The 15,666-nt window shown below is 50.1% G+C and overlaps 1 protein-coding gene across 1 annotated transcript in view; it reads right to left on the bottom strand.

Moving 5' to 3' along the window:
* The window catches only part of NOTCH1 (notch receptor 1), a 117,879-nt gene that overhangs the window by 42,530 nt on the left and 59,683 nt on the right, over nucleotides 1–15,666 (bottom strand). The window contains exons 9-13 of the mRNA XM_087943903.1: nucleotides 14,039–14,224; nucleotides 10,206–10,319; nucleotides 5,634–5,747; nucleotides 1,674–1,907; nucleotides 324–434 (exon numbers count right to left, since the gene is read on the bottom strand). Of these exons, the coding sequence (XP_087800029.1) occupies nucleotides 324–434; nucleotides 1,674–1,907; nucleotides 5,634–5,747; nucleotides 10,206–10,319; nucleotides 14,039–14,224 (759 nt within the window). The remainder of the gene's footprint in view (nucleotides 1–323; nucleotides 435–1,673; nucleotides 1,908–5,633; nucleotides 5,748–10,205; nucleotides 10,320–14,038; nucleotides 14,225–15,666) is intronic.

Genomic DNA, 15,666 nt, shown 5'->3' on the forward strand with positions numbered 1-15,666 from the left:
CAGATTCACTCAGAGATCTACCTTTCTGCCATCTGCTGCCTGAGTCTGCACTGAAAAAATAGAAGCTTCCATCCTAAGGAAGGTTCAGCTCGGCTCTCAGGCCACGTCTCCCTCCCCTGACCCCCTGAAGACCACCTTTGAGTGGGCCTCAGGGAAGCCTCCTGGGTGGGGGAGGGGGGAGGAGGGCCCAGCCAGGGTGCGATTTGGCGTTCTCCGACGGGCAGAATCGCATCAACCGTTCTATAGAACTGGTCCCGAACGGGTAGAAGCCCACCCCTGGCCATGAAGCCCACCAGGGGGAGGGAGGGGCTGTGCTCTCTCACCTGTGTATCCCGGTTCACAGGCGCACTCGTAGCCGTTGATCTTGTCCACGCACTTGCCATAATCACACGGGTTGCTGGCACAATCGTCCTGGTTGATCTCACAATTGGGCCCTTCGAAAAAGGAATTAGAGCGGTCAGGGAAGCGGTGCGGAGGTTGGAATCCAGGGCAGGGCAAAGGCATTTGGGATCCTTTCCAGGGGCTCCAATCTCAGTGTTACCCCCTCCCCAAAACTATAACGCCCCCTTTCTTCCCAGGGACTGATATTCAGTGGCGCTCTGAGAAAAAATCTCAGGGTTGTTTTAAGGAAGTTTTTTTCTTTTTCTGGCTGAGATGCAGGGATGGAGTTGTGCAGGCCAAAAACCTTACAAAGTCGAAAGAAAACTCACTGCCATGAGAGAGAAACAAAGAGGGAAGCCAGCCTTCGATACGTGCAGCAACGGGACTTTCCTTCCTGCTGCCCCTAATGACCAGCGAAACCTTCACCCACCCAGGAGGTTGCAAAATTAAAATACTATGCAATGACCGGCAATTGGAGTAAGACCCAGAATTTGCCTTTCCAGGCCAAGTTTTATTTGGGGGTGTTTCCCCAGAGTCCTGCTGGCGATAAAGGAAACCACATTCTTGCAAAACCTGGGTTCAAATTCTGGAGGGCGATACATGAAAGTTGTATCAGCGAAGGAATCCGCCTCTTTCCTGAGTCACAAAAAAGGCTGTCAGAATGTCCTCAATTCCTGTCAGGTGACTGGGGGAAGTTTGCAAAAACCCAGGAATCTGAACTGGTTGCCAAGTGTTTTGTAAACGGGGAGGGCTTTGGAATCAGGTCATCAGTACTTTTTGAAAGGGGAGGGGGCGGGATCTGTCATAACAATCCCTAAAGAACCGGTTGTAAAACAAGGACTACCAGAGGTTGGGGAAGGCCCAAACATCCCCAGGGCTTCTTTCTTTGACCTGAAATCACTCGTCCTTCTACGTCAAGCATCATCAAGAAGAGATTGGAGTGCCATTTGTCTGAAATGGTGTAGGGTCTCCCGCTTGGGCGGGGGAGGGTTGGACTAGATGACCTACAAGGCCCCTTCCAACTCTGATTATCTGTTTATCTGGAACGTCTTGCCTTCAGGACTTGTGGTTGCTCCATCACTGGATGCTTTTTAAGAAGAAACTGGACAACCACTTGTCTGGAATAGTAGAGATGCTCCTGCTTGAGCAGGGGGTTGGACTAGATGACCCTTCCAACCCTTTTATTTTGTTATAGGTTTTGTTTGTTAGGAAATATATGGGGCATCCCAGACCGTTGACCAAGATGGCTCTGCTCCATCCTTCTGTGGAAAGGCCGGAGAGGGGAACCTTACCTGTAGTGCCTCGGAGGCAGACGCAGGTGTAGGCGTTGTTCCTGTCCTGGCAGGTGCCCCCATTCTTGCAAGGTTGGCTTTGGCACTCGTTGATGTTAGTGTCGCAGAGGCGCCCGGTGTACCCAGGCTGGCAGAGGCAGTTGTAGGTGGCAATACCATCTTGGCATGTGCCATAGTGGCAAGGATCAGGGTCACAATCGTTGATGTCTGTCTCGCAGTGAGTGCCCGAAAAGCCTGGGGGACAGAAACGAGTGGGTGAAACCAGGCTTAAGAGCAGGAACTGGGAGAGGGATCTTGGAGTCTGAGTGGACAACCAGATAAATAGGAGCCAGCCGTGTGCAGCAGCAGCAGCCAAAAAAGCCAACGCAATCCTAAGTTGTATTAACAGAGGGATACAATCAAGATCAAGGGAAGTACTAATACCACTCTGTAAAGCCTTAGTAAGGCCACACCTAGAGTCCTGCATCCAGTTTTGGTCACCACCACACTAGAAAAAAGAGGTTGAGACTCTAGAAAAAGTGCAGAGAAGAGCAACCAGGATGGTGCTAAAACATACAAAGAACGGTTGCAAGAACCGGGCCTGGCTAGTCTAGGGAAGAGAAGGACCAGGGGAGACAGGAGAGCATCTTCCAATATTTGAGGGGCTGCCACAGAGAGGAGGAGGAGGGGGCCAAGCTATTTTTCAAAGCACCCAAAGGTCAGACAAGGAATAATGGATGGAAATGGATCAAGGAGGGATTCAACCTGGAAATAAGGAGGAATTTCCTGACAGTGAGGACAATCAACCCGTGGAAAAAAAGTTGCCTTCAGAAGCTGTGGGACTTCCCAGAAGAGACTGGGCTGCCATCTGTCAGAAATGGGGTAGGGTCTCCTGCTTGGGGTTAGACTAGATGACCTTCCAACTCTGATTTTAAAAAAAAGGAGGGAAAGGGTGCAAAGGTTCAAAAGAGTTGCAACATGGCACCAAAAAAGCAGCAGGCACCTCTCTTCCAGGTGGTGGCCAAGACAGAAATCGGGACATCCTTCGTCCTTCCATTGGGCGCTCAGCTGGCCTGCAGGTGCTTCCACGGATTCTCCCAGGCCGGCTGTCCTTAACCCTGGCTGGAACCCAGCAGCTAGAAATGAGCTTGCCTACCCAACGCTGCCCACCCACCCACCCCCCGCCCACAAGGTTGGACTCCAGTTCCCAAGGTTCCCAGCCAGAAGGACGGGGGTCCGTGAGAAGGAAAAAGGAAGGGGCAGAGCGGGCAGTCGGAGAAGAGGGAAGTCCTCCTTCGCCGGAGGAGAGCGAGGTGGCCGTCCCTTGTCAGGCTCCCCGACGTCTTGCTGGGAGCCCTGACCTCCGTCCCACGTTGAAAAGCCCAATTCTTTGCCTTCAAAAGAATATTAATCAGGGGTGGGGGTGGAAGGCTTGTGTGCGAGAGAAGAGGGCCATCCTTGTTTCTGCCTCTCGTCCCCACCCGTCCTGGGGGGGGGGCTGCTGGCAACAAAACCGGGGTACCCAAAGCAAGAAACGGTCCTGGGGGTGGACAACCTCATCGGACTCTTCCGGATAAATGGGCACTTTTGCCACCTTGTGTTTTGTAGCTTTTTTGGGGGTGTTGGGAACCCAGAGCGAGTTCCCCTCCTTCCAAGCAAACTTGCTAACTGTGGCTTCTGCTCGGGCTTTTGGGGTTCACGGCAGGCCTGGCCCCTCCGTACCCCTGGGAGCCCCATATAGATGCTTCAGGGGACAGGCTGGGCGGCAGGGAGGCTGCCAGGCCAGGGCACAGGACCCCAGCTGGCGTCTTCTGGCAAAGACCACCGCTATTCTTCTGGCTCTGGGCTCTCCTCCCTGCCTGTCTGGATCCGGCTTTGGGGTGGGGGGTGAGAGGGAGGGGGGGCGCAGCGAATTCAAAAGAGGACAACAGCAGCCCCTGTCTCTCTCCTCCTCCTCCTCCCGCTGCTGCCAGGAGGGCGGCGGGCAGGGAGGGGAGGGAGCCAAGCGGACAGACAAAGTGGGCCTTTGACGGGCCCGGCCTCCTCCCCCCCCCTTCCCCCCCCACTGGGAAGCCCACACTGCGGCTTTTCATCACCGCTGCCGCCCAACCGAGGCGCTCATTAGGGAAGAGCCGCTGGCAGCCGGCCGGCCCCACAAAGTCCCTCTGTTTGCCTGCTGAGGGGGCTCCGGGCTGGTGTTTTGTCCGAGGGCGCCTCAAGTTTCCCTCCGCCGGCGCCCTCTCGGCCCTGGGCTCAACCCTTTCTCCTGCCCGGAGACCGAGGACTCCCTGACTAGCCCCAAATGGGCAGTTTTGTTTTTAAGCTGGGGATGGAGAAAGTTCCGGATGGAGCCTCCTCCTCCTCAGCTCACAGCTTCAGCTCTTGCAGCTCCCCTCACAGAACCGTGTTTCTTTTCTCCCCCTTTTTTCTCTTCCTTTCCTCCTCCCGGCCAGGCCTGCAACAGCTTCTTCCTTTTAGGCCTGGTTTTCTTTCAGTTGCTGCCACTTGGGGTGATTTTTAAAGGCAGCGTTGAACTTTAAAAACTGAATTCGGGGTGCCCTCAGTCCCCCGTCGGGCAGGAAAGGGGGCCGGTGATGCAACAGACGTTGGCAGAAGAGTTTGAGAGAGAGAGAAAGGCAGAAAAATCTGCCCGGGGGCCGGAGTTACGCTCATCCTTTCGGTCAGCATGTGGTCTTCATGCTGGTGCTGTTCGCCATCCACGTGGCCAGAAGCTGCCTCCTGTAAACAGCTGGTGCCGGGGGGCCTACCCACGAGACAAGGGAGCCTGGGCATGTGTGTGTGTGTGTGTGTGTGTGTGTGTGTGTGTGTGACAGAGAGAGATTCCCCCAAGTTTCAGCAAGTTTTAAACCAGGGGTGTCCACCTTGGCAACTTTAAGCCTTGTGGACTTCAACTCCCAGAATTCCTCAGCCAGCTTTGCTGGCTGAGGAATTCTGGGAGTTGAAGTCCACAAGTCTTAAAGTTGCCAAGGTTGGACACCCCTGGTTTAAATCCTCCCGCAGGCTTCACCGGTCACCAAACAAGACCTCCCTCTGTTTAGGGCTTTTGAAAAAGGAGCAATTTGGAAGAATCACACACCCTTCATTCTTCCTCGTTAGGGATATATTTGCAAAATTCTCCATAACAACAACAGATACAGATTTCTTTCTCCCTCCCTGTCGTATCCGCAATGCACACATCCTGCCCGTTAAACCGAGACTGGGTTAGGAAGAAAATCAAAGGGAACAGCCACACCCCACCCTGAGAAATGTCCCCAAGTCAGTTACCCAGATCATAAACCCCCCCTTTCCCCTCCTCTGCGGTAAAGCTCAGAATCGGGTAGGAATCTCGGTTGCTTGCCGTGAGACTCCGGCAATTTTCCTCTGCCCCCCAGGGCAGTGAGGGTCACAGTTAGAAAAACGTGAAAATGTGAATGGAAAAAAAAATTGCATTTGCTTAACATCCCATCATAAGGGACGTGGCGGCTCAGTGGATAAGATGCTGAGCTTGTCAATCCGAAAGGTCGGCAGTTCGGCGGTTCGAATCCCTGGCGCCGCATCACGGGGTGAGCTCCCGTTCCTTGTCCCAGCTTCTGCCAACCTAGCAGTTCGAAAGCATGTAAAAAATGCAAGTAGGAAAATAGGGACCCCTTTGGTGGGAAGGGAACAGCGTTCCATGCGCCTTCTTTGGCGTTTAGTTATGCCGGCCACATGACCACGGAGACGTCCTCGGACAGCGCTGGCTCTTCTTCGGCTTTGTAACGGAGAGCTGGGAACAACTAGCACGTATGTGCAAAGAAGGGGAACCTTTACCTTTTAACATCCCATCATATTTTTCCCCCATGGCTTTTCATCAGGGGAGGGTGCTTGTTCACTGTCCCCAATAGAACTGTTTGAAAAGACCAGCCAGCTGCCACCTAATGGGCTTCCCCTGGTTTGCCCACACACACACACACACACACACACACACACCCTAAATCTTACCTTCTGTGCATTCACACATGTAAGCGTTTGGTGCGTCCACACATTTGGCTCCGTTCTTGCAGGGTGTGCTAGCACATTCGTCGATGTCATGTTGACACAGGTGGCCATTAAATCCTAGGAGAGAAGAAATGCGCAGGTTTGAGCCAGGGTGCCTCAACTCCCACTTCCTTTCCCCCCCCCAACCTTCTTGTAATCACGGAGGGGAACTTTTTCAGCCCGGTCACACACAGACACAGATATTTTACAGTGATATCTTCCCTAAACAAACAGGGATCGGAAATGACAGGCAGAAGGATTTAACGGAAGTGGTTGGGGAGGGAGGGGCAGAAGGGTATCCTCTCCCTCATTTTAAACCCCCTTTCTTTCTCCTTTCTCTCTCTCTCTCTCTCTCTCTCTCTCTCTCTCCCCTCTCTCTCTCCTTTTCTACCAACACTCTTTCTATGTTTTAGTAATGATGGACGGTTCTCTGCAGATAAACCTGGAAAATTCCCTCCCTCCCTCTCTCCACTTTGAATGGAGTGGACTCGATGGAGTGAGTGCAGTATAGTACAATTCTCTACTGGCCAAGTGTGATTGGACACAGAAGGAATTTGTCTTTGGTGCATAAGCTCTCAGTGTGCATAAAAGAAAAGATACATTCGTCAAGAATTATCAAGTGCAACACTTAATAATAGTCATGGGGTACAATAAGCAATCAAATCACCCTAGGAAACAGTCCATATAAATCACAAGGATACCAGCAACAAAGTTACAGTCATACAGTCACAAGTGGGAGGGGATGGGCGATAAGGAGTGATGAGAAGATTAATAGTGATAGTAGTGCAGATTTTGTAACTAGTTGGAGAGTGTTGAGGGAATTATTTCTTTAGCAGAGGGATGCCCCAAAATGTGGATTTCATTGCCAAAACCTTTCCCAGTTACCCCTTTGCAAAACAACCTCACGGCCCAAAGCAGCGTCTCAAAACAAGCACTTGCAAAACAGAATAAGAGAATAGCTAAAGGGACCTTGGAGGTCTTCTAGTCCAACCCCTGGCTCAGGCAGGAAACCGTCTACCATTTCAGACAAATGGCTGTCCCATCTCTTTTTTTAAAAAAACCTCCAATGTTGGATCACTCATAACTTCTGGAGAAAAGCATTAATTGTTCCACTGGTTAATTGTCCTCCCTGTGAGGAAGCCTCTCCTTAATTCCAGGTTGCTTCTCTCCTTGATTAGTTTCCATCTGTCGTTTCTTGTCTTGCCTTCTGGTGCTTTGGAGAATAATTTGACTCTGTGGCAACCCCTTAGATATTGGAACACAACTAAACCACCAAATTACCTGCCCATTTGAGCCTAGTTTTACACGAATGTTTCTAATGCTCTTCTCGACCGATTGACTGTGCTACTCTCACAGCCAGACTAAACATCAAAATGAGGCTGTAATAAGGACTCTTTCCTATAAACACACACACACAAACCCACTCTACTTGCATTTCCCTTGCAAGGCTGGGACAGGCTGCAGGCAGACTAATTTCAAGATCTCTTTCTGTGATTCATTGGCATTCAATCCCCAGTCTCTCTCTTTTTTTTTCTTTTTCTTTCTTAGATGGCTGCTATAGTTATTTGGCTAAATCAGGTTCCTGATTTACATCTCTAAAGATTCCGCTTCAAAGCCGTTTTATGAATTAGCTGCCCCTCCTCCCCGTCCTCTTGTTCTACCCCACAACCTCCAGTGTCCCCCCTACCTGGCTATTCCCAGGGAGAAGGCGGGCTCCCAAAAACTCCCAGAAAAGAAGAGGCAGGTATAAACCCCCAAATTGTCCCCCTTTTTAATTCTCTGAAGAGAAGAAAATCGTCTCTCTCTCTCTCTCTGTATTGGCTGCAATCAGTGTGGCTACAATGGACGTGGCCATGGGGTTGGATTCAGCTGGTTCGGCCCGGTTCGAGCGATCCGGATGTTAAATTTACATCGACCGGCTGGCCTGTCGGTGGGACGTCCCAGTATGCCATGCCCGCCCAGCAACCGGGCAGAGAACCAGTTGCTGGGATTTTTGAATCCCACCCCTGGATGTGGCCCTGCAGAGTAACATCCACTTGGCCTCCTTTCCTTCCTCACTTTCAGCTCAGGGATGCCCAAAGTCAGCATCCCAGAGGCTTTTGAGCACAGGCAGACACTAAGCCAGAGGTAGAAGGTGCCAAAAACGTTGCACCACTTGGACCACTAAATCACTAACCTTGTTATTGTCAACTCATAAAACATCCCTATGCCTGTTTTAGTAGTTGCCATAAAAACAAGGGGGGAGGGAGGAAGGAAATCTGGAAGAGCAGTGCCGCAAAACAAAAGTACATTCCAACTCTTCTCTTTAAAAGGTTGTAACTAAAATACCAGAGCTTTTGTCCGAGAATAGATTTAATTGGAGAACCTGATTGATGACACACCCAGGGGGGACAGGGGGAAACAGGGCCACAGGGGACTGTAAATGACATAGGCCAGAGTTGGCTTCATACAGGGCAGTGCCAGTATGTCACCTCTAATAAATCCTTTGAAGTTTTTTGAAGTTTGGCTCGGGAATCATGATTTAATTAGGGCGATGGCTGGAATCCTGACAGTTATCACTAAACCAGAGGTGCATTCCCAGTGCACATTAGGAATAAGCATAATTCGGAAGAAGTGGCGGGGAATTCTCAAGTTATGGCCACCGTCGGAAGCAGAATTTCCATTGATGAAGCAAGGAAATGGTTGAGTAGGATTTTATTTTTTTTTGGCTGTAATTAAGCAAATCACTGCTGTTGTTGAATGAATCCCATGGCTGCAGGAGGGAGAGAGGTTTTAAGAGTCTGAAGAGCACAGGGCTTGTAATGTTGGCCTGGGCTGAGAAGACTTAGGGGTGACTCTCATGTGAGCCCAACCTACTTCAAGGGGATCGACCTAAAGCAGACCCTCATTCGAATTCCAAGGAAAAGGCGGGTTCTGTGAACAGCAAAACCAAAGCCGGCGATGGGATAAGGCACCATGCCGGCAATTCACAGCCTCTTCTTTCTAATGATCCCCTTGCCCTGTTCACCCACTTTGCTTTGCACCTCCCTTCTGAGCCCCCTCCCCTCCAATTTTGGGCTGGCCCCAAAGGGATAAAAATCCAAAGAAACCCCTTTCCCCTTTTCTGGATCTTATTATAGTTTTTAGTTGTTATTTATTATTTGACACTAGAGTTTTTAATTGTATACTTGAGGAGCATTTTTATTTGTTCTCGTCTCTGATCTAAGACTGTAATAAATTGATTGATTGATTGATTTCTCTTGTCTTCCCTGTCCACAAAACACTACGGAGGGCAGCCCCCATTCCAGGCTTCCTCTATGCAGGACACCCGAGACCCCCAAAATGAAAACAGCCCCTCCCCCCCCCAAAAAGAACCAGGGACCACCGAAGACGCTGTGACAATATCCTTGCAATTCTTTGTGGGGTGGGCTTCAAAAATTTTAGCAAAGGGTTCTCTGCCTGGTTGCTGCGTGGCCGTGGCCGTGGTGGGCGTGGCTTAGTCAGCCTCCCCCACCACTGCAATTGGGGGGGGAGCATTTTTGTCCTACCCGGGCTCCAGAGGGTCTCTGGAAGCCCGAAACGGGCCAGAAATGAACCCCCCAGCAGCCCACCCCTGGAGACACCTTTCTTTCTTCTGAGCTTCTAAAATGTGATGCCGAACCTCTGGCATGCGTGACCACAGGTGACACGCAGAGCCATTTGTACTGGCATGCGAGCTGCAGGCAAACGTACCTCACTGCACATGTATGCACCTCACAGCTGATTTTGGGCGGGTTTGAGGCCTTTTTCGACTTCCCAAAGGCTTGAGCAAGGCTTCTGCAGGCTTTGCAGGCCGAAAACTAGCTCCGTTTCATCACTTCCCGGTTTTCCGAAAACACCGGAAGTGACAAAACGGGGCTAGTTTTCAGCCTGCAGGAGCCTTCCTCGAGCCTCTGGGAGGCCGAAAAAGCCTCAAACCAGCCCAAAATCATCTGTGAGGCGCAGTGGAGGTAAGGGGGAGGCGGAGGTGGGGGTGATTGCATGAGCGTGGGTGGGGGCGCGCATTGCTTTCTGGGTGCTGGTACACAAGCAAGGGCATGCAAGCGCACGCACAATTATTGGCACAGGAGCCCAAAAGGGTTAGCCACCACTGTTCTAAAAAGTGCATTAAAAAGTAACACCCACCCCTCCCCAGGGCCAACCCTTGTGCCTCTCCCCACCCATCTGAGGGGATCCAGGGATAGACAGCTGCTGGACATGGAGGCTTCCTCTCCCAATCGTGCCTCATAGTAGTGATCCTTGAAGGAAGGTGGGGGTACATTTTAGAACTTTTAAGAGCCCCTCCCCAGCAGCCCCTCCTCCTCTGGCGTGCCCAAAACGAACCGATCCCTCTCTCCCCAACAGTGCTTCGGCCCTTTCCCCAACTGCCCGCCTGAGCTGGGCTTAAGCCCACCAGCCTCCGCATGGCCTCTGGGCCAGGGATTAATTCCAGCCCGGTCTCCACTACAAAGGGTTCGATGCTGTAGGCAAAGATTGATCGTCATCTCCAAAGCCCTTCTCTCCCCTCCCAGCACCTACCCACGGGGCACACGCAGGCAAATTCGTTGATCTTGTCCACGCAGTTTCCGTTGTGCAGGCAGGGGCTGCTGGCACACTCATCCGTGTTGATTTCACAGTAGACCCCCTCGTAACCTGCAGGGAGGGGGGAAAAAACAGCGGTGAACGGGAGGGAAAATCCGTTGTCAGCTGGTGCTCCGTTCAAAATCCAAGAAAGAAATACTTAAGACTCTTTTAATTAGAGAAAAGATGTCTTTTACTGGAAATGAAGTGGTAGCAACAAAATAATTCTGAATCTGAGGAAATAAGGCGCGTAAATCACATATACAAAGTGATGGAAATGTTCCCACCCCCAATAGTTCAAATGGTTCTTCCAATTAAAAGTTGTGAATCTGATCATGTGGACATCTTCAGGTGGTGATGAAGTTTCTGTCCGTTGACCTTGGCATAGTTTGATAAAGGTTTGCAGCCACGCAGAGAAAAGAAAGCTAAGCAAGAAATAGAAACCTAAGCAAGAATGCACTCTCCCCCCTCCTCAGTTTATACAATACTAGTTTGCATCACCTCCAGCTCGCTTCCCATACTTGTCCCCCCTCCTCCCCCCCGTTACTTATGGCAGCCGAAAGATGCAAAGCAGAAGTAGAAGATCTTGAAGGCTGACATCCATGGCCTCTTCTTCCCTGGGATAAACAGTTGCTCTTGTTGCAATTTTGAGATGCCCACATTTGCTGAAGTTGGGCAGCTGTAAAAATCTTATACATCAACGAACAGATAAGTTTGTTCATCAATTGGGTCAAGGCAAGGGGGCAGGGAAGGTCCCGACTGGGTTGGACAATCTCAGGGGCTGCCCCAAAGAGGAGGGAGTCAAACTATTCTCCAAAGCCCCGGAGGGCAGGACAAGAAGCAACGGACGCAAACTCATCAAGGAGAGAAGCAACTTAGAACTAAGGAGGAATTTCCTGTCGGTGAGAACAATTAACCAGTGGAACGATGTGCCTCCAGAAGTTGCGGGTGCTCCAACACTTTTTAAAGAAGAGATTGGATAACCGTTTGTCTGAAGTGGTGTAGGGTTTCCTGCCTAGGCAGAAGGTTGGACTAGAAGACCTCAAAGGTCCCTTACTGTTATTTTATTGTGTTCTGTTTTGTTCTGTTCTATTCAATTTGATTCTACTGCAATCCAACCCTACTCCCATTCCATTCCATTCCATTAACTATTCTATTCTATTCTCTATTCTATTCTCTATTCTATTCTCTATTCTATTCTATTCTATTCTATTCTATTCTATTCTATTCTATTCTCTATTCTATTCTCTATTGTATTCTTTATTCTATTCTATTCTATTTATTCTATTCTATTCTATTCTTTATTCTATTCTATTCTCTATTTTATTCTAATTCTATTCTATTCTTTGTTCTATTCTATTCTATTCTATTCTATTCTTTATTTTATTCTATTCTATTCTATGTATTCTATTCTATTCTTTATTCTATTCTATTCTATTCTCTTCTCTATTTTATTCTAATTCTATTCTATTCTTTGTTCTATTCTATTCTATTCTATTCTATTCTATTCTATTCTATTCTATCCTATCCTATTCTGCATTCTATTCTATTCTATGCTATCCTATCCTATCCTATCCTCATTCACTCTGTGGCTTTATGAAAACAACCCCTGCTGGGGTTAAACTCATGTCCCACCCAGGGGTGCCAAGACAAAATCTTGCAGCGTGCCATCTCTCTCTTAACCAGCCCACTGTTTTCAGCTACAGGGCTGGCCAGTCCCGGGCCAATCTTAGGGTACGCAGAAACAGACCCCTCCAATTTCTCCCAGGCTCCCCGAGGGAAGTTTTAAGTCCCCCGAGTTTCGTAAGGGTTTGCCTTGCCATCTCAGCCGCTTAATTTCCAATGCTCTTGCCCGGGGATCCATTCGGGCCTTTGTAAAAACAGACTCTGGCTCGGGAGGGGGGAGGGGGGCAAGAAAGGAGGAAGAAGTTGGAAAAACAGAGCAAAGCACGAGATTCTCAGCCGACTTCACCCGGGATGCTTCATCCCTGCCAGTTGAAGACTTACGGAGCAGGTTCGGTGCTAAACTCGGTTGGTTTTGTTTGATTTAAACCTGGCTTGGCATTTTTATGGCTATCCTGCAAATCCAGTTTGTCGAGTTCGTTTGTTCGGCTGCGTTGTGGGCAAAGTCAGCTTATCGCGTGTTCCCTGGAATTCAACCCAGCTGGTGTTTTATGCGGTTGCACGAAGCAACCTGTGAAAGCGTTTATTTGGTTCATTTAACTGGGCTTGGCACGGGGTACAAACACAGCAATTCCATTTGGTTACGGCGGGCTTTTAAGTCGGGGATGACTCTTGAGTTGCTTTGGCCATGGCTCACCCCAGCACTGCTCCAGCCCCTACCCAGGCCTGAGTGGAGCAGTGCCATCCCACTAGCAAGCACCCTGGATCGGAGGGCACCTCGAAAGGTAGCACTAGCTCTAGCTGTCCGACTTATATACCGCTTCATAGTGCTTTGCAGCCCTCTCTAAGCGGTTGACAGAGTCAACCTATTGTCCCCCAACAATCTGGGTCTTCATTTTATGGATCTCAGAAGGATGAAAGGCTGAGTCCACCTTGAGCCAGTCAAGATCGAACTGCTGGCTGTGGGCAGACTTAGTCCGCAATGCTGTATTCTAACCACTGCACAGGAAGGAAGGAAGGAAGGAAGGAAGGAAGGAAGGAAGGAAGGAAGGAAGGAAGGAAGGAAGGAAGGAAGGAAGGGAGGGAGGGAGATAGCCCTTAGACTTATATACTGCTTCACAGTGCTTTACAGCCCTCTCAAAGCAGTTTACAGAGTCAGCCTCTTGGCCCCGACAATCTGGGTCCTCGTTTTATGGACCACAGAAGGATGGAAGGCTGAGTCAACCTTGAGCCAGTCAGGATCAAACTCCTAGCTGTGGACAGACTTAGTCCGCAATGTTGCATTCTAACCACTGCACAGGAAGGAAGAAAGGAAGGAAGGAAGGAAGGAAGGAAGGAAGGAAGGAAGGAAGGAAGGAAGGAAGGAAGGAAGGAAGGAAGGAAGGAAGGAAGGAAGGAAGGAAGGAAGGAAGGAAGGAAGGAAGGAAGGGCAATAGCACTTAGACTTATATACTGCTTCACAATGCTTTACAGCCCTCTCTGAGCGGTTTACAGAGTCAGCCTCTTGCCCCCAACAACCTGGGTCCTCATTTTAGTGAACTAAAGGAAGGACAGAGGGCTGAGTCATCCTGGAGCCTGGTGAGATTTGAACTGCCAAATAGCAGACAGCCAGCAGTCAGCAGAAGGAGCCTGCAGGAGTGCGCTCTAACCACTGTGACAGCACGGTCCTTCCTTCCTTCCTTCCTTCCTTCCTTCTCTTCATCTTCCTTCCTTCCTTCCTCCTTCCTTCCTCTCTCCTTCCTTCCTCCATTCCTTCCACCCCATTTCTCCTTCCTTCCTTCCTTCCCCTCCTTCCTCCTTCCTCCCCTCCCCTTCCTTCCTTCCTTCCTTCCTTCCTTCCTTCCTTCCTTCCTTCCAGCATAACCCTTCAAATTGTATATTCCTGCTCTGGATATCTCCAGGCAGGCAAGGCTGAGTCAACCTTGAGCCTGGTGAGGTTTGAACTGCCAGATTGCAGGCAGCTGGCAGTCACCAGAAGTAGCCTGCAGTAGTGCACTCTGACCACTGGGCCGCCATAGCTCATAAATGGAGCAGTTACAAAAACCAAGCCAAGCACCAAAGGAGGTGAAGGCCGCCTCTTCTTCCTCCATCACTGCTCCACCCAGGGCACTCCTAAGCCGCCCGTCAGAGGGGCCCAGAAGGACAGGGGAGAGAGACGGCAGGGTTACCTGGCATGCAAATGCACTGGAAGACCCCAATCTGGTCCAAGCAGGTGGCATCATTCTGGCAGGGGTTGGAGGAGCACTCATTGACGTCTATCTCGCACCGGGGACCCGAGTAGCCCATCTGGCATTGGCAATAGAAGGAGCCCTCCGTGTTCAGGCATTTCCCAGCATGCTCGCAGGGGTTGGCACCTGGCAGAGGGGGAAAAGGAGGATGAGGCCCTGTCCCCTGAAGGTGTGTATATGTGTGTGTGTGTGTGTGTGTGTTAGAGAGAGAGAGAGAATGGCCAAGAGGCCCTTCTGTGAGTCTTTCTCTTGTCCTTGTTTCAGCCCCCTCCCCAATTCCAAAGCACCCCTCCTGTCTCAGCTGCTGGTCCAACCAGCAATGCAACAAACAAGGCAAATGCAATTTTCCTCTCCCTGGGATGACCCAAAGGGGCGTGGCACAAAAGCAACAAAGTCACAAAAGTAGGTTAAGTCCCTTTAATTCCTCCAACTTGGCCCCCAGTGTCCAGTTTTCATCGGCTGGAGAAAAATCTCTCCCAAGAACAGTTTTTAAAGGGGAGAAATTCCATCCCACCCAAAGTACATATAGATTATAAATAAAAACCAGCACAAACCACGCTGCAGCAACTAATGAGACAGGGCAGGATAAGGGATTGAAGACATCAAAAGATAAAGAAACACATAGTTGGGAGGACGCCAGATTCCAGGTAAGACTTGACAAAGATAATTCACGCTTTGCTTCCAGCGCAAGCGCCCTTTTTAAATCCTGTTTTCCAGCTGCAGCTAATGAAGGGAATCAGGGCCTTTTTCTCCCCCGTAACCCATGTTGCTCCCTTCTCCGTTCCTCCCTGTGTGCCCTAGGATGAAGCCACTTGTGTAGGCTACTGGGTATTCCTTGTCTCACGAGTGCAACCGAGCCCAAAACTTCTGTGGCCAAGGGAGAACTTGGTTCAGCGGGTTTCTACCCCTTTTATGACCTTTTTTGCCACCATTGTGAAGCGAATCCCTGCAGCTCTTAAGTTCGTCTCACACACGGCTGTTCAAGTGAATCTGGCTTTTCCCCCACACACCCTCCCTGGACCTTTGCACGTCAGAAAGTCACAAAAGGGGAATTGTAAGTGTGAATCGGTTGCCTGAATTTTGATCATGTGACCATGGAGAGACAGCAATGGTCATAAGTGTGAAAAACGGTCATAAGTCACTTTTTTCAGTGCCATTGTAACTGTCATGCCCTTGTTAGAGTCGGACTCTGAGGGAGAGGAGGAGCAGCCGATAGGGGGTGGAGGTGTGGCTCCGGAGGTTGTGGAGGAGGCTGGGGAAAGGCAGAAGCCGGCTGGGCAGTCAGAGGAAGAACCAAGCCGATCCCCTCTCCATCCTAGGACATGCAGGGAGGAATGGAGAAGGAAACAACTTGGCTTACGAGAGAGGAAGCGGCCATGATCCCCCTCATTAGTTGCAGCTGGAGAGACTAGTATATAAGAGAGACGATTACAACACAGTGTTGCCAGAAGCAAAGCGTGTGTTATTTTGGGCTGAGGTTATCTTGCTTGGCATCATTCCAACCTTGTTATCTCCTTGAATTTGGTAATTACTTATCCTGGTCCATTGTGGAAATTTCATCATTGTAG

This window comes from Notechis scutatus, chromosome 15, assembly GCF_049901735.1.
Source record: "Notechis scutatus isolate UNSWTSFEM ecotype Mainland chromosome 15, rNotScu1.2, whole genome shotgun sequence".
Classification (NCBI taxonomy): domain Eukaryota; kingdom Metazoa; phylum Chordata; class Lepidosauria; order Squamata; family Elapidae; genus Notechis; species Notechis scutatus.